This window comes from Nylanderia fulva, unplaced genomic scaffold (assembly GCF_048542155.1).
Source record: "Nylanderia fulva isolate GAGA-0341 unplaced genomic scaffold, ASM4854215v1 Scaffold34, whole genome shotgun sequence".
In the NCBI taxonomy this organism is placed as follows: domain Eukaryota; kingdom Metazoa; phylum Arthropoda; class Insecta; order Hymenoptera; family Formicidae; genus Nylanderia; species Nylanderia fulva.
The window spans coordinates 1,496,136-1,513,271 of NW_028190411.1; the positions used below are offsets into that span (position 1 = coordinate 1,496,136).

The window sequence follows — 17,136 nt, forward strand, 5'->3', positions numbered from 1 at the left end:
TGCAGAAAACTCGTAAATAAATAAAATGAATAATAAACAATAGACAGATTTTTGTAATAAAAAGCATAAAAATATAATTGTATGCAATATTAGATATAATAAATTAAACACAAAGGAAAATAATTAAAACAGCGCACATAGAGATTTATATCACATTTATAAGAATAAAGATAATCTATATATATATATATATATATATATATATATATATGAAAAAAGTCATCACGCAATTTTATTTTATAATTATATATTTCATTTTTATAAACACAATTGCGATATGTTATTAAAATATACTATATAATTATTTCTATACGATTTAATATCTGTATAGATATGTATGCATTATTTTTTCATCTGGGCGAGATATTTTATAATATTCAATATAATATTTGTCAAATTTTTTTGTTACAAAACAGCTGTTTTATAATCAGCTGATTGTGACAAAATAGCTGTCATACTCAACTGATTGTGACAGGTGACAGTTATTGCTTGAATACATGAACTTATCGTTAAATGTTATTGCAAAAAATAAATAATAAAAAAAATAAATTTCGCTTCTCTATTTCATGCGTATTTAAATAATCATGTGCGCATTTAAATTTCGATAAAGGCGAATTAAAAACAAAATATTTTAATAAAAAGTAAATTAAAAAATTATGTATATAATTTTTTGATATATTGCTCAAAGTCAACGTCATAAAATAGTTCGGACATGAACCATATCACGGAATTGAACCATTTACCGTACTTTTTACCGAGCGTCACGACGTAGTTTACATCTACTTTGTCAGGGGGCGCGTTAGTACACGCGGCTGCATTGACAGATGATCAGCCGGTTTATTTTGACAGCTGTCAAGTGTTATAGATATTCGAAGAAACTCAAGTGTCATATAATTATTCGAAAAGTTATGTCTATCAATATAGATATCAAATTAAAACGTGCGAGCAAAATATATTACGAAGGGGTTAGTTGTTTATCGGATTATTGGGAGTATTCTTTCTTCTTTACTCAATATTCAGATCTGAAGTTAAGGTTATGTTGTAGGAAGTGGTTGCTGGTCTGATATTATTAAAGAGTAATTCGGACGTGAAGCACGATGGCATATTTCTCACAATGGAAGGCTCGGTAAATTTGCAGCTTAGCTCAAAAAATGTCGGTATATTCGAAGCATTTTATAATTCAGTTAAGGTTAGTACATATCTTTTTTTATAATGAATAAATTTCTTCTGAGTTTATTGCTTAATTTCACAATTAATGTTTTATGAATCTCGAATTAAAGCAATTTTTTACAGTTTACACAGTCAATTTATTTATATTTGTTTTTTTAGATATCAATCTAATAAAGTTAAAAAACATTTAATTATTTTTCTAGCCAATACAATTAGTACAATATACATTAGACGTTGCTCCATCTGGGAAGTTTCCAAGTGGCAAAACAGAAATACCATTTGAATTACCATTAAAGCCAAGAGGAAATAAATCTCTTTACGAAACATACCATGGTGTTTTTGTAAATATACAGTACTTGATACGTTGTGATATAAAAAGAAATTTTCTTGCAAAAGATGTGAGCAAGTCATTGGAGTTTATAGTGGAAGATAAACCCAATAGCAAAGTAGATAAAGAACACAGCAACATTGTGTTCTTCAAAATAATGCCAGAGTCTCTGCAAAATACTAGGGATAGACCTAATGTACCAAGATTTTGTATTTCGGGAAGATTAAACTCTCTGTATTGCAAGCTCTCTGAACCTTTGACAGGAGAAGTATGTATAGATAATTTCTTTTATTTTGCATATTTTTTGTAATGTTATATTTTTATTATCTGTACTTGTAGGTAGTGATTGAACACTGTGAAGCTATTATAAAGTCCATAGAATTGCAATTAGTGAGAGTAGAGACTTGTGGATGTGCAGAAGGATACTCTAGGGATGGTAAGAATTAATCCATACAAAAATTGATAAATTGTGGCAAAAATTTATGAGGCTGTATTTTGCAGCGACAGAGATACAAAATATACAAATCGGCGAAGGCAATCCTTGCCCAAATCTTGCTATTCCAATTTACATGATATTTCCAAGGTTATTTACATGTCCTACTTTGAACACAAGCAATTTTAAAGTTGGTAAGAATATTTTGTTGCATCTATTTTATTTAATTAAAAAATGTAAACTACGTAAATTTATTTGCAATACTTTTTTCAGAATTTGAGGTAAATCTTATCATTTTATTTGAAGATGATTATTTAGTCACTGAAAACTTTCCTATTATACTTTCACGATACTAAAAACTTAGAAATGTTCAATAAGAAAAATATAAAATATATATATATATATATATATATGTATGTATGTGTGCGTATATGTAAATTTTTATATGATATAAAATATTTACTCAGTTAATATTTGTATTCTAAAAAATTGTATATATATAAAGATAATGTTGTTCATATATGCACCAATAGCCGAATTCATTGTAACTAAAACCTTGATACAAAACTGTCAAAACACTTTCTGTATATTTTTTTGTCTATTTGATATAAAGATAAAAAATATTGTTTTCTAGTCTTTTTTAGTATTAAAGATCTTGGCACAAGCCTAATTTTATGAGAATATGATACTTATAATCTTTCTCCAATTTCAAAAATTCAATTTGTTGCGATGCTTGTGTTTTCGTCGTTTTATTCGAATCCTGCTTTCTGGATAAATAGCCTATAATATTTCTCTACTTGTTTATTCTGTGTTAATCCAACCGAAGCCAATAATACGACGTAGCCGAGCACAAACGTTAATAATTTGTGTTGTTTGAACCATACAAGTAATCCTGAATTATCAGCAGTTCTGAAAAAATATTTATAGCAATGTTTATTTAATTAAATAAAGTTTATAACTATACTGTTCTGTTTTATATACTTATATATAGTTTACCTAGTTATATGAAGATCTTGGATGTAGACAAGCAGATAGCGTATCCTTATTAAATCACTATTTGTCACTACAAAATACTTGTCTGGTATTCTTCCACCAATTGAATCACTCAATGTATTTCGTGCACTATCTCCTAAAATGTAATATTATTGCAGCAATTTGCCTTTTAAACTTTGATACACTCAGCCATCCACAGTATACACTTACTTGAATCTCCTCTCTTTATATCAGGATGATTGATAAGCTCACAGAGAGCTATACAACTTAACTCACTTCCTAGAAGACTGCCTCCCCATCCATAACCCACAGGACTATAGGGTAAACTCACTCCTAATTCGCTCGAAAGATAAATTCCTTGGCCGAATTGTGATCTCTAAAAAAAAACATTTTAAAAAATGCCTTTCAATTTCATATAATTTTCATAATAGAGAAAAGATATTTGTAAGACAAGAAAAATTATTCTAATTCAATAATCAGCATTTACTATACTTTGCACATATTTTGTTGTAGACCATAATGCACGATGGAATGAAAATTTTCTAAACGACTGCCATGATAAGCATAAAATGTTGAATGATCTCTAGCACTTGATTTCCATTTCTCTTCTGTTGCAGATTGTTTTGCACTTGCCACTTGAAATATAAGATTTGGAGGTGTAACTGGTACCTCCAATGGCACTTTCTTCAATATTGAATCATACTAAAATATAGGAATTTATCTAAAATCTTGCACTATACACTATAACATGTTCTTCTTGAAATTTTTTTGTCATAAATAATAACACGAAAACTTACACATTCTTTTTGCACACTTTTGATGTGTGGATCTCTGAATCGTAGCAATACCCAATATAATAATTCTATTATTTCACCATAATTGTCATATGCACCAGCTTCATTAAGTTCTTTGCATATCAAGGATAAAGGAGGAACTGATTCTATGGCTTTTCTCTGGAAAAAAGAAAATGACATCAGACAATAAAATTGTAAATAATATGCATGTTATATATAAATATTTGATATTGAATTTTTAATGTACCAAAGCTTCAATGTCTTTGTACTCGTTCTTAATGTACATAGGTGGAAATGGCTTTAAACAACTGTCATAACGGTAAGTATTGGATGCTGCCACAAAAAGAGACCATTTTAAATCAGCAGCTTTTGGGTCTTTTTCTAATAAATGTTTCAATGATAATATTTTCCTTTCCAGATTATCCTCAGTTGCATTGTGGTCTACTCGAGATGTATATATATCTAAGCCAGTCTTTGTTACATTTTTGTTTTCTGAAATTTCATGTTGTTTATCCTGCTTCATTCTTGCACCTTTAGATGTTTCATTATTTTTATTAAGATATTCCATCATCATTTACCATTTATATCTGTAAGTATAATAATAAAATAAAAATATTATATATATATAAAATCAAAAGACAGTAATTTATAATAGTTTGAAGGGAAAATGTTAACATATAGAAAACATTTTATTCTGTATTATTAACACATATGAATAGACAATATAAAGTTTAAAGATTGTGAAACAATTAAATCTATTATATTTTCAATTATATAGTAATATATAATTACAATATCAAATATAAAAAAATAAATTATGTTTTGTGAAGTAATAACATATTATAGCTTTATCATCAGCTTTATGTTAGAAATATATAATGCAAAAATAATTATCATTTTCTTATTTTTGTGCACAAAAAAATTTCTAAAAAAATATACAATAGATCTAAATAAACATATTATTAAAAAAGATATTTACTATACAATGACGAAGTCGTGCAATAATATATTTTCTTTTCTCTTTTCTCGAAGAGAAAATTGTCGTCACTAACATATTTCAATAATGATATTCAAGGACAGCAAGTATCTAAATTACATTTACGTCATTATGAAAGTAACCTCTCTGATAAGATAAAAAGGAAATGATTCTCTCAAATTCTCCAGGGATATTTACTCTAGGGATATTTAGTCATTCTTAGAGCATATTTATCATGTGTAGATAAAAAATTAACGAAATTTCGACAGCTTGATAATTTAATAATTATCACAATTATAATAAAAGTTTAATGACGTATTGTAAGAAGGAAAAAAATTTTTTTAAAAATTGTTGCTTTTTTATAGCAAAAATACTTGATCAAAAAATACTGTAAATAAATTTTAGAGAATAAAAATTCAAAATCTACAATCAAACAACATTTCGATTAACATATTAAAAGGATAAATTTCAATCGATATATTTTACTCATTTTCTTTTTAAAATTACAAAAGTGTGCGAAAACATTTAAATATCCAGTTCAGAATATTAATGTTTCTCTTTCTTTTCTCTTTCAAATAAATTAATTGATCGAAAAATTAAATATACTTACAGTGCCCAACAAAGCATTTTTCGGTACTTGATTTGCAGTTCTTATCGTAAGATAAACCGGATTACAAACTTTTTTTGCAGAATGGATTTATTTATTATTCTTTCGTCTGACGAGAAATTTAGGACAGGAAAATAACGAACGTGTATCCGATGTTTTTCGCGACCCAGTGCCATATATATACATATTCGTCCACTATTTGTGTTTATTTGTTTTCGCCGCTCCTCGCTTGTTCCTGTCACTAGCGTTGCGTCACGTCACGTCAAACGCGTCGCGGTCTTCGAGGGGCGCGTGTCCAATCGTCGGTGACATCCGCGATTTTTCAAATTTGAACCGCTGGGAATCGATTCGACCGGTGCCGTTTAACCTCCCGGGCGCGAAATTGCTCGAGGAGACGCGCGAACGTGATGTGAAGGATCGCTGACCCGTTCGTTTGGCCAGCCTTTCTCGTTGAATACTTCGCTGCGCGAGGAGACAACAAAGGACTCGACGATGTTCACGCCGATAAAAGGCTTCGGCGGGTTGAGCGACACGCTGCTAAACACACCTCAGCCGCAGGCGTCGTCCACCGTTCGCAGAAGGAGCCCGTGAGTTTTCCTGTAGTCTTGGAAATTTTTTCCTTTTTTTTTTTTTGGCGAATTTTATCGAAATCTGTCAAACTGATCTGTTCGACTGACATTTGATTGACATTGATTGTCCATGTTTTTCTCTTTCTTTTTGGTATCATGTTGAAAAAATTACATGAATTCTAGTTAATCTTAAGCATTATTGAACTTAATTAATTTTAAAGATATATATTTCATTTCAGATTGGATAATAGATTTAACGATAAGCACAGCATGAACAAAACACAGGATGAACAAAATATAACATACGAGGAAGTGGCACAGAATGAAAAGGAGTCATCGTTAGGTCTCTTGCATGATATATCACGTATGTGTACATGATTTTATTCTAAAACCTTTAAAATTAATTTTTTTTTATAATAAAAAGAATATTGATGCTTAGCGTCTTCAATCAAAGATCTTTCATTACTCGATACACTTATATCTAGATGTCTTTTCATTTTTATATTTCTTAAATCTTTTTCTTTTGCTCTAAGCTTCCTTATGAGCATAAAAGATTGAAATCAAATCCATAAACTATTAAGCAATCAATTTTAAAATTAAGCCATTGTTATTATCTTTAAAATATATATATGAGTAATGTTGCAATGATATTGTTGACAGTTCGCACAAATATGAGTACAATAGAGAGTGAGCCGAAATTGAATTATCCACATACAGATGCAACGCTTGAACGTGCCAGAAAACTTGTTCAGAGATGCAGTGATACTAGAAACTCTTTTCTAACTACAGGTAAATAGGAAAAGGCAAATATTTGAAAAGAGTGATGGCAAAAAGACCTGTTTTTCCTCCATATTTTATAGAGTCAAATTTTGGGACCATAAATATCAAACTTTTTATGCCAAATATGAGACATTAATTCCAGAGAAACTTCAAGGCACAGTTCTGGAGATATAAAGAAGTGAAAGTGATAGTTTCTCATACACCCTGACTAGAAATCAAATCACTTCCACCCCCTTGTATCTCTGAAACTATGCCTATGCTCATCTTGAAATTTTATTGGGATTAATGTCTCATTATATAGTATTATATTATATAGTATTTGCCATGAAAAAGTTTGAAATTCGAGGTCCCAAAAATGGGCGAAATTTGTCATCACTCTTTATTTATACAAATTTTATTATGGATAATAATTGCAAAATTATGCATAATTATTTTAGAAACAAATAAAGAAAATAATGCCAATGTGCAAAATTTAACAAGCAACTTAGCTGTTTCAAATTTTAATTTGCCAAATGAGGTTGGTATACTTGAATCAAATCATGAGTCCAATATTAATCGTTTGACAAATGAAGTCATGGGGACTAATGTAAGTATCCATAATTTAGAATTTTATTTCAAAGTCAAAATATTTTAAGAGATAAATTTCAGGTTACTTTTGATCCTAATGAAATAACGGCGCGTTCATCGCCGTCTGATGACGATAATAGTGTTAAAAAACAATCTGTTTTAAGTAAAACTTTCAATGGCATTAACTTCAGTATGGAGGATATAATGGCACAAGCCAATAATGAAATGATAGCACAACTCAATAACGAAGAATTTCTATCAGGGTCGAAAATAGCTGAACAATTATCAGTTGATGAAGCTCATTGGCAACAAGATCGTACATTTTGTATGCCTGTCATGAATACAGAAAAGCAGAAATTAAATCTTTCTTCTTTTTCTGGTATCATGGGACATTTAGATTTAACATCAGAGTATGTTTGTTATATAATTATTTCATTTAATTTTTGCTAAAATATATATATAAATAAAATATATAAAATAATATTTAAAATCACAGATCTCGTGTTGGAGAGAAATTATCTATCGGCCAATACTTTGAACGTAAATCTGCTGATATAGGAATGTTGGATAATGAACAAGTAAGACCAAATTTTGAACTTACTTCAGAAACTTCCACAAAAAGGGGAAATTTAGAACCATTAATTGAGTCAATTAACTTCACAGATGGTATAACACAACATTATATATATTATATATATTAATTTTTTTCTGAATACAGATACATCATACACAAAACAAAATTGCAGCAACATTATCAACGGAATCAAAGGAGGAAACATTCGTTTCAAATGCAACAAGAGACATAGATGAACGTAGTCTTATAAGTTTAAGCACTATTCTTAATACTTTACAAAATGTTAATAGTGGCACTCCACGACGATTAGTTGATCAGATTTTACTAGCACAGAAGAAAAAAAATAGTCCAGTAAAGAAAAACGATATAACACAAGAAATTTATGCATTGCCTTCCGATAGAAAGTCTATGCTAGCAACAACTACTGGGAATTCCAACAAATTTGATGAAGATGTTCTAGAAAATCTTTCAACAAAATTATCACTGGATAGTAGAACTAATTGTACAACTAAAAATGAAATGACAAGTGAAACTGTTAAAAATGAACCTATTAGTGTGAAACAAGAATGTTCGAGAATGTTGTCATTTGCTTCAAATAAAAATATGAATACAGTTGAATCTTTAACAAATGCATATGAAGGAAAAATAGTAAAAAAGGAAGAAAATAAGAATGCGACTTGTTCGTTTAATCAAAATGCAGGTTTGTAAATTCAGATTTTTTTCTTCCACATGTTATATTTTAGAAATGTATATTTTAAATATTTTTTATCGCCTTTATATTACAATATTTTAACACACATACATACATACATATATATGATTTAATTATATCTTCATATGTATTACTATTAAAATATATACTACTAAAAATATAAAACTTAAAATTTTTTTTAACGAATAGAAGCATCAGATGCTACATTGATTTTACAAAATTCCAAATTGTCCAATGAAAAATTTATGTTATTATCTCACGTATTATCCAAAAAGGATTTAAAAAATTATGATGAAAGCTACAATGATTTAAATATACAAAGAAAAAAAATGATAGAAAATGATATTTCTTATAATAATATAATGGATCCATCGCTCTCTATAAATATAAGTGCAGAAATGCAACCTAATTTAAACAGTATAATTTATTTAATTATAAAACTAATTTTCTTCTCTAATAAAAATATGATGTATGACAATTTTTTGTTTTTTTAGGTGTTGTTATTGGAAAAAATACAGAACGATTGTGCAATTGCATCATTGGTATAACAAGTGAAGTTAATATTGAACTTCGAAATGATGGAGATAAATGGATTACATATTCTTTAGAATTAAACGATGTGCATGGAGATATGCAAAGTATTGAATTAAATATACCTGAATATGAACATTTAATAGAACCTAATGGGACGCATTCTACAATGGTATATTTTAATAATAATTAAATAGATAAAAAATCTTCTATCTATTGATAATTATTTTATTATTCATTATAGATCAAAGTGAAAGTAACACAAATGTGTAAACAAATATTTGTAGGATTAAATATAATCTTATCGGATATGGTGGCAAAATCAAAATGGTGTTTGAAGCACATGATTTGTGTTAATCCAGAACACCTTAATCTAGATATTATATGCGACTCTCCTAAACTGGAACTGGATTTTCAATATATTACGATAAATTCGACAAAAATTCTACCTATAATATTTCACAATAAAAACAGTATTGATGTGCCTATTAAGCTTTTTATATTACATGTGAGATTTTATTATAATAAAAAAAATATATACACACACACACACACACACACACATATACATACCCAGATATGTAGTTGGAACAGTATATCAAAAATTGATTATTATGTTCTTAATTATTATAGGATGGACCGAAAATATTTAACATTGATGGTATTTTTGATAAGTCGATAAAGCTAAATGATTCTCATGTAGAAATTACTCATTTAATACTAAAATCTCACGAAAAATTTAAAGCTAATATAAAATGTGAAAAATTACAATCTACATTGATAGGTAAGTTTCGTCTGCACATATCAAAATTTTATACATGTATTACTGTTCAAAATAAGTAAAAATTTTGTCGAATATATTTTCTAGAGGACCAATCACAATACTGGAAAGGCAAACTAATTATACGTGTACAATGCAGTGATGGCAATATATTATTCCAGAAAGAAGTGCCTCTTTATGCACAAAAAGGTACCTGTAAGATTCAAATCGTTGATACAGAGGTACCAATAATCGTTCCAAGACAGCAGAGCAAGTTGCTACATATCATTAATACGGGGAATGTGGCGACGCACGTATCCGCCACTATTGTGTCTATTGAAGGATATCCAAACTCAGCACATAATTTTTCTATAGAACCGGCTGATATATTCTTGCAAGTTGAAGAAAGGAATTCATTCTCAATTTTATATAAACCGCAAGTTTCAGCTAACTCTCTAGATAATAACAGGTGATGATTTCAGTTATCAATATATAAATTATAATACTAAATATATATAAATATTTATATATAATTATTTTATTTCTTTTTACTTATTCTATCATTATAATTTATTGTTTTTCTGTGCAGTTGTGCAAAGGTGAAATTAGTCGCCGACAACAATGTTTATTTTTACATCATAAATACTGAACAAAAACTGGAATCAGAAAACTATTTACGTTGCCAAACACCCAGTAATGTTGTATCTTTAAGTCCAGCAATATCACCACAAAGTGTAACTTCTAATAGGTCAGTTTATATTTATATATATATGTGTAATTATTACAAAAAGTAATCTATAACAATTTAAATTTGTAGATCTGGACTTTGCGATAGAAATTCACCAATCAGTACAGTATCTAGTTTAGCTGTAGCAGGGAATACAATTCCGATCAAATCGACACAATCTGCTCTAGTATGGAATAGTGTAAAAACAGGGAAGAATGAAACTAAGGAATTTACAATCCGTAACACGAGTGAGAATAAGATTAAAATTCAGATAGACATATGGGATGACAAGAATAGTTTTAAGGTACATTACTACATGTAGAAAGAAAATTATGATTGAAGCTTTTATCAATGCAAGTATTTATGTTATAGTTTCTTGGAGATAGACAGACTTCCACTACAAGCATGGTATTGGCAATGCACCGTCAAGAACTTAAAACACTAGCTGTTATCTTTAGTCCGTATCATACAGGTCCAGTAACTGGAAAAATCACTATCAAACATTATATAAGAGATGACAGTGATTCTCAGCAATGCAAACGAGTGCGTATAATAGTTATTAAATATTTTAACAAACTTAAAAAAGATTTGTTAAATAATTTAAATTGTTACAGATACCTTTGTATGGATACGGTGGATATAGCAAGATAAAAATTTTAAATATATTTAAAGATGTGAGTGGAAAGATGGGATTATCATTTGGTTCTTTGTATTCTGGAACAACAGTCTTGACCACAGAGATTACACTACAAAATACTGGGGACTTACATTCATTTGCTAAAATCAAAGTTATTCCAAAAGGTTTCAAATTAGTTCTATTTTGATAAACTATATATATATATATATATATTTTAAATTTATATAAATACATATATATATTATATATTTTAGTTATTTCTCCAACAATGGATTCTAATTGGCATATAAATCCCAAAGAATTGATTCTCAATCCTAAAGAGACTCGACGAGTTAAAATAGAATTCTCTCCCAAGAAAGAAGATTTCGCGAGATTACAACGTTCAGAAGTGTCACAGGTTGCAACGATAAACATTACTTGGGGGGATGAACCAACCCGCTGGAGAATACGCAGGTAAAAGATGACTGAATGTATCTATACAAAATTGGACTTTGTCAGCATTCATTTTTATTATTGACAAAAACATTTCTTTTTTCCCAGATTGTATAATAAAATTAAAGAATCCGAAAATGAAAACGAGGCATTCAAAAATATCGTTCATCCTATATGTAAACCTTTCCCTGGGGAGCAACTAATTCCTGGTTTATTTTCGATTCGTGATTCCGTTGTAAGTAGCTTTTTATGTGTTTTTCATTATTATTTATGTATAAATGAAAAATAATATTTAAAACAAATAATAATAATTAATTTTTAAACAGCAAAACCTAAATGATCTTTGCACCGGAGTTCATCAATATGAAATAATGCTTACTGTGGAAGCGTGTACTGACGATACTTTGCCACTTCATTATGATGCTGATGAATCGCAGATGTATCATTCTTTAAGTGAAATTACCCATGTAGACGAAGCGGGTGGAGCAAGTTTTTTCGCTTCTCAGTAAGAGATCTTTTTTTTTTTTTTTAATTATTTGTATGTCTAATTTTTTAGCATATTATTGTTGTAAAATATCAAATAGATAGTTTTTGGTAATACATTAGCTTAGAGAAATTTCTTAATATATTTTATCGCTATGATTTTATAATTATTTTAGAACTATGGCAGAGCATGAAACTCAGCATTCCAGATTACCGGAACAATTCACAGTAACTCCGTCCACCGTCGTTCTCAATCCTCCGCTACAGAACGAGGCAACTGTGACGATTTTTAGTTTATTAAAAAGAGACGAGCCATTCCAAACCAATGTGTCAAATTCGAATTATATCCGTGTCATTCCCGCAGTAGGAATGTTACAGAGCAAAAAAAACTTCCCCTTGAAGATACAATGTTCGCAAAGGATAGAACGTAATATGCAGGCTTTACTTGAGATTTTTACAGAGAACAACAAACAGGAAGTGTTCATTAAAGTCGTAAAACGACAGTAAATTAGATGCACAATTTTATAATCAGAATATTTATTTATAATTATTGTAATTAATGAATTTTATATACAAGAGCGATATTTTTTATCAATGTAATACCAATTTTTAACGAACTATGCGTCATTATTTTATATTGTTCTCGTTCTCCTTTCAGGATTGTTAAAACTTAGCGCGGAACTTGTCAACGACGAAGTAAATTTAAATTGCGTGTTATATTTTTCTTTTAAAGCTTGTATTATGGAAACCATATTTTTCACATCGTCAATGCCCGAATGTAAACGCCCTTGGAATGGCACATTTAATCGCACAAGCATGTCTTTCAAGCTTCTCGGATAAAATCCGGTAGATTCGCAAAACGTGTGCTTCAATTCTATCCACTGTTTGAATTCGTTGGGTAATGTAATGTTGTCCAAATTACATTGACTCGGTAACATTATTTTCAAGTCCCAATTACCACACGTTACAAATGAACTTTTATCGACTTCGTCGAAGTATCCTCCCTCCTTTAACCATTCGTGGAATTTCGTGAATACATCCGGGAAACAGGGCTGATTATCCACAGTCTCCTGCATGATTCCAGTCAATTCCGTACAGAATTGTGTTAGCGTAGGATGTATTCTAGGTTTGATGTAGGCGTGAAACGTATCCTTGGCCTTCCAATCGCAGGTGGACAATGCTATACATGGGAATTCTATGATTTCCTGTGGTTTACACTCTCCATGTTTATCACACGTAGCTTCAAAGTCCATCACCAGTAGATACTCAAATTTCTGTGCTACCTCCTGGAAACGGTTCACCATCGTTCTAGGATACCTTCGAAGAACTCGATGAGCCATACTCATTCATATGAACGAATTATACCTGTTACAAAACAATATAAACATTATAAATTGTTTAACTTCAAGATCCACATTTATTATCATAATAATATATCACTTGCTTCTGTTCAATCAATTGTGCGAAGAATATACAAGAATTTTAATAGGTATAAATATTTTATACAAAAATATTTATTATTAATTATTATTAACAGGATTGGGTAATAATTAGTTAAAAGTTAATAACTTTTAACTTAGCTTAGTTTTAAAATGTATTTATTTTTAACTTTTGATTTTACTTTAGTTTATTTAATCTAAACTTTAAATTAATTTTATAATTTTATATTAACTTTAACTTAAAAAAATCATTAACTTATCCAATCCTGATTATTAATAGTAATTTTAATAATTAAAATTGTGCAAGAGAAGAGGTTAGAAGTGAAGAAATGAAGTAAAGTGATACATTTCAACTGATTAATGACAGATTGATTTCTAGATTCTAGATTGACGTTTGTAGTTTAAATATTATTTAGAAGAATAAATACCTTTCGTTGACAATGTTTAATAATTAGAACAGAAAAATCTCAAATTATAAACAAGTGTAAAATGACATTTATATCATATGGCAAGCATATTTAGACTGCGCATGCGCGTATGAGAAGTTATCTAACCTTAAAAAAAAGCTCACGTTCAACAGTTGACAATTCTTTTTATTCTTCGAAGCGACGATTTCAACCTTTGAAAAATTCTTGACGCGAAGAAAACTCAAAACTTGGAAGAAATCCACGTTCGTCGAAATTCAAGTGAATGGAATTGAATATTCAATGTTTGTATTCGCTATAAATATAAATGTATACAATCTCTCTCACATCATATTATTATTATTATTTTTATTATTATTATTATTATTATTATTAATATTAATTTATTTTTATTATTCCGTGTTTTGTTTACAGTGACAAACAATATGACGGAAAAATCAGGTTTCGAGAGAAAAAAGAACTGTCGCCGATAGAACACGTGTCTCGAAACCGAAGGATGTTCGTCACGTGCGAGGATCATCCTCGGGACAAGGGAGCTGGTGTCATAAGGGAGTGAATGCGCGAGGAGAGATGCCTGGCGGCAGACGAAACGCTGCCGGTCGAGCCGGCCCGAACGGCAGGTCGGGAAATTATGCCGGTTCCGCGAACGTCAACGGGAGGAGCAACAGCGGGGAGAGAGCGCTGGGGGCGGACGACAAGAGGATCGACGAGATTTACGGGAAATCCCTGGCGCCGAAGCACGTTCCTATACCCGTGGTCCCGGTCGACGGACAACTGACCTTCGAAGCTCTATCCCTGGCCATCTCAGTCATCGCAGCCTGTCTGCAGCTGCTTAATCTGTACAGAACCGTATGGTGGTTACCACATTCGTACAATAATTACAGTATGGTACGCTCCTTTTATTTGTGTACTAACATTTTTAGAAACCCTCCACAAGTTTGGAAACACCTTACATGTTACAGTTTTAAACAATCGCGTGGCAGGAATCTGTTTAGATTTTTTGTATGAATTTAAATGACATTTTTATAGCTATATATTCTAAATATCTTATGATATATTCATATAAAAGATCTTAAATATCTTTTGATATATTCATGCAAAAAATCTGAACAGATCGCTGCCAAATGATTGTTTAACTGTAAAATGTAAGGTGTTTCCAAACTTGGGGAGGGTACTATATATATATAGAGAGAGAGAGAGAGATTACTAAAAGTACCCTGAATTATGCTGTTTCAGAATTTTTACTTGATAGATCCTTACCTGCTTGTATTTATTTTTACGATGGTGGCACGGAGATTTGTTTATACACTATTACGTCAATTCATTGACATGTCATTGCCAATTCGATGGTTACCTGCGATCCAAAAGATTATGAGGTATTGTTATATGATTCATCATCGACTAATCCTCTTTCGATTTAACGAGACAATGTTAAGATATTTTAATATTTATGTAATTTTATTTCAGAATATCTCTATTAATTACTGTGATGAGCATATTATGCTGGTGTCTCTACCACATGGCTGAGAGGCATAACTCTATGAAGATCTTTTACTTGTGTTATCCGTGTGTTCCTCTTTTTTTATCATATATATTATTAAATCATATATAATACTAAATAATATATTTCATATTATTTTTATCAAGTGAAATCAGAGATTGTGGAACATTATTGCTTATGACATCTATTTGTTTCAGAAGTTTGTCGGTATACTTTGTCATGTTTGGCATAAGCACAGCACCCTTCTTCGATATTTCTACATCATTCTCAGGTGGGAAGGAGGAACGGAAAACGAAATATCTATTAGGTAAGAGTGCGTCGCATCTCTCGTTCACTTCGTCTGTTATTCATTTCCAAAGTTTAGAGTGTGACATCACTTTTCTCATGCTCAAGATAAACCCTTGCACAATTGCTCGCTAAATGCGTCAGCCATCCGGGCGGAAGTGTTCACCCTGAGGTCCGATTTTAATCGACGATTAAAGCGAGCTCTGTTCTCGTCCTCCGGAAGTGCGTACGTTTGCGGAATCGCTCCCATCATCTTCGTACCGCCGCACTTACATTTCAATATACCGTGGGTGGTGCAGCATGTCATTTTATTCTGGCTTGGACGGATAAGCGCTTACTTTGCTCAGTCTTATCCCGTCAGGTGAATATATACTCTTTCATAGCCGTAAGGATTATTTCTTTAGTCAAAAATCTACGGTTCAAAGATGTGTTTATATTTTTTTAAATTAATTTTTAGTACGGTTGGATAAGTTAATTATTTTTTTTAAACTAAGTTAAGTTAAAATTGATAGCTTATATACAATTAATCTAGTTACGTTAAAAGTTGCATGAACGAAAAACTAATTTAGTTAAAAGTTAAATTTAAAAAAGTTCAAGTTTAAAAATAACTAGTTAAATAAAATTAATTAAGCTAAATTAAAAGTTATTAACTTTTTTATTTAACTTATAATTAATGAACTAGTTACTACCCAACTCTTTGATTTTCAGATACTGCGATGTGCTACACAGGGCAGCGCTGCATTTAGGCCGATGGGTTAAAATAGAGAGCAGAAATAATCACATATATGCTCAACCGTGGAATGATACGGTATTATGGCCCCACGGGTCAGTTGTAAAGCATAATCGGGAGGTTTATCGTTCCGAAGGTCTATGCACAGCAGCGGAACCGGGAAATCTAAATCACTATAGATTCCATGTATGATCTTATGTTATATTGTTATGCATAATGAAAGATATTACGCTTGAAATATGTTAACTGTTATACTTTTTTTTGCGCAGGCCTTATTCAATAATCCAACAATGCTACTTTGTTCACTATTGGGACTACAGTTGCTACTAGTGGGTGTTCAACTGCTTATTCTGTTACGGGTGACCGAATGGTATCAGGTACTCTCGATGACACTGTTACTGGTTATAAATTACTATACTCTGTTCAAAGTAGCGAGGGATTATTTAATATGCTGGAAAGTATACCGCGCTGAACAAATAATTCAAGAGAAATCTCAGATGGTTGTAAATCCAATTGCTCAATAAGATACAAACAAAATATTCCTCTGTCACATTCATTTCCTATTAACATTCATATTTTATATTATTTCTATTTGTCACTAAAATTGAAAAAAAAAAAAAAAAAAAAAAACATTTTAATTACGTTAATGTAAGAAAATTTATATGAAAACAAGAACTTGCATA

General features: G+C 30.4%; 5 protein-coding genes across 13 annotated transcripts; 3 read left to right on the forward strand and 2 right to left on the reverse strand.

Moving 5' to 3' along the window:
* Positions 1-780: 780 nt before the first annotated feature.
* On the forward strand, positions 781-2,894 carry LOC114937537 (vacuolar protein sorting-associated protein 26C). Of its 2 annotated transcripts, XM_029311046.2 has the most exons (6): positions 781-965; positions 1,046-1,189; positions 1,374-1,766; positions 1,838-1,934; positions 2,000-2,125; positions 2,205-2,894. In XM_029311046.2, exons 1-6 carry the CDS (start codon positions 825-827, stop codon positions 2,285-2,287), a joined length of 984 nt encoding a protein of 327 aa, XP_029166879.2. In that variant the 5' UTR covers positions 781-824; the 3' UTR covers positions 2,288-2,894. The 2 variants fall into 2 exon arrangements, with proteins under 2 accessions (XP_029166879.2, XP_029166878.2); XM_029311045.2 differs by having other exon boundaries at positions 2,000-2,272.
* Positions 1,962-5,491, reverse strand: LOC114937541 (protein mono-ADP-ribosyltransferase PARP16-like). Of its 2 annotated transcripts, none has more exons than XM_085485095.1 (7): positions 5,305-5,491; positions 3,966-4,305; positions 3,722-3,877; positions 3,417-3,626; positions 3,135-3,300; positions 2,928-3,060; positions 1,962-2,840 (listed from the first exon to the last, which is right to left on the reverse strand). In XM_085485095.1, the coding sequence occupies exons 2-7, from the start codon at positions 4,290-4,292 to the stop codon at positions 2,681-2,683; spliced, it is 1,152 nt and encodes a 383-aa protein (XP_085341221.1). In that variant the 5' UTR covers positions 4,293-4,305; positions 5,305-5,491; the 3' UTR covers positions 1,962-2,680. The 2 variants fall into 2 exon arrangements, with proteins under 2 accessions (XP_085341221.1, XP_029166885.2); XM_029311052.2 differs by lacking the exon at positions 5,305-5,491 and adding an exon at positions 4,698-4,879.
* Positions 5,435-12,690, forward strand: spd-2 (spindle defective 2). 3 transcript variants are annotated; one of them, XM_085485092.1, is made up of 20 exons: positions 5,435-5,888; positions 6,110-6,234; positions 6,531-6,659; positions 7,088-7,236; positions 7,299-7,627; positions 7,714-7,883; positions 7,964-8,491; positions 8,693-8,920; positions 8,998-9,206; positions 9,279-9,542; positions 9,668-9,818; positions 9,903-10,263; positions 10,384-10,542; positions 10,612-10,825; positions 10,894-11,064; positions 11,136-11,322; positions 11,413-11,611; positions 11,699-11,825; positions 11,917-12,095; positions 12,250-12,690. In XM_085485092.1, the coding sequence occupies exons 1-20, from the start codon at positions 5,794-5,796 to the stop codon at positions 12,578-12,580; spliced, it is 4,305 nt and encodes a 1,434-aa protein (XP_085341218.1). In that variant the 5' UTR covers positions 5,435-5,793; the 3' UTR covers positions 12,581-12,690. The 3 variants fall into 3 exon arrangements, with proteins under 3 accessions (XP_085341218.1, XP_085341219.1, XP_085341220.1); XM_085485093.1 differs by having other exon boundaries at positions 5,437-5,888; positions 7,714-7,795; positions 7,936-8,491; XM_085485094.1 differs by lacking the exon at positions 8,693-8,920 and having other exon boundaries at positions 5,439-5,888.
* Positions 12,594-14,278, reverse strand: LOC114937538 (ERI1 exoribonuclease 3). 2 transcript variants are annotated; one of them, XM_029311048.2, is made up of 2 exons: positions 14,067-14,278; positions 12,594-13,438 (listed from the first exon to the last, which is right to left on the reverse strand). In XM_029311048.2, exon 2 carries the CDS (start codon positions 13,417-13,419, stop codon positions 12,706-12,708), a length of 714 nt encoding a protein of 237 aa, XP_029166881.2. In that variant the 5' UTR covers positions 13,420-13,438; positions 14,067-14,278; the 3' UTR covers positions 12,594-12,705. The 2 variants fall into 2 exon arrangements, with proteins under 2 accessions (XP_029166881.2, XP_029166880.2); XM_029311047.2 differs by lacking the exon at positions 14,067-14,278 and adding an exon at positions 13,941-14,049.
* On the forward strand, positions 14,026-16,992 carry LOC114937536 (transmembrane protein 39A). 4 transcript variants are annotated; one of them, XM_029311041.2, is made up of 8 exons: positions 14,026-14,246; positions 14,352-14,825; positions 15,174-15,313; positions 15,405-15,503; positions 15,636-15,745; positions 15,832-16,084; positions 16,432-16,639; positions 16,723-16,992. In XM_029311041.2, exons 2-8 carry the CDS (start codon positions 14,508-14,510, stop codon positions 16,975-16,977), a joined length of 1,383 nt encoding a protein of 460 aa, XP_029166874.1. In that variant the 5' UTR covers positions 14,026-14,246; positions 14,352-14,507; the 3' UTR covers positions 16,978-16,992. The 4 variants fall into 4 exon arrangements, with proteins under 4 accessions (XP_029166874.1, XP_029166873.1, XP_029166877.1 ...); XM_029311040.2 differs by having other exon boundaries at positions 14,026-14,221; XM_029311044.2 differs by having other exon boundaries at positions 14,026-14,221; positions 15,639-15,745.
* The last annotated feature ends 144 nt before the right edge of the window (positions 16,993-17,136 follow it).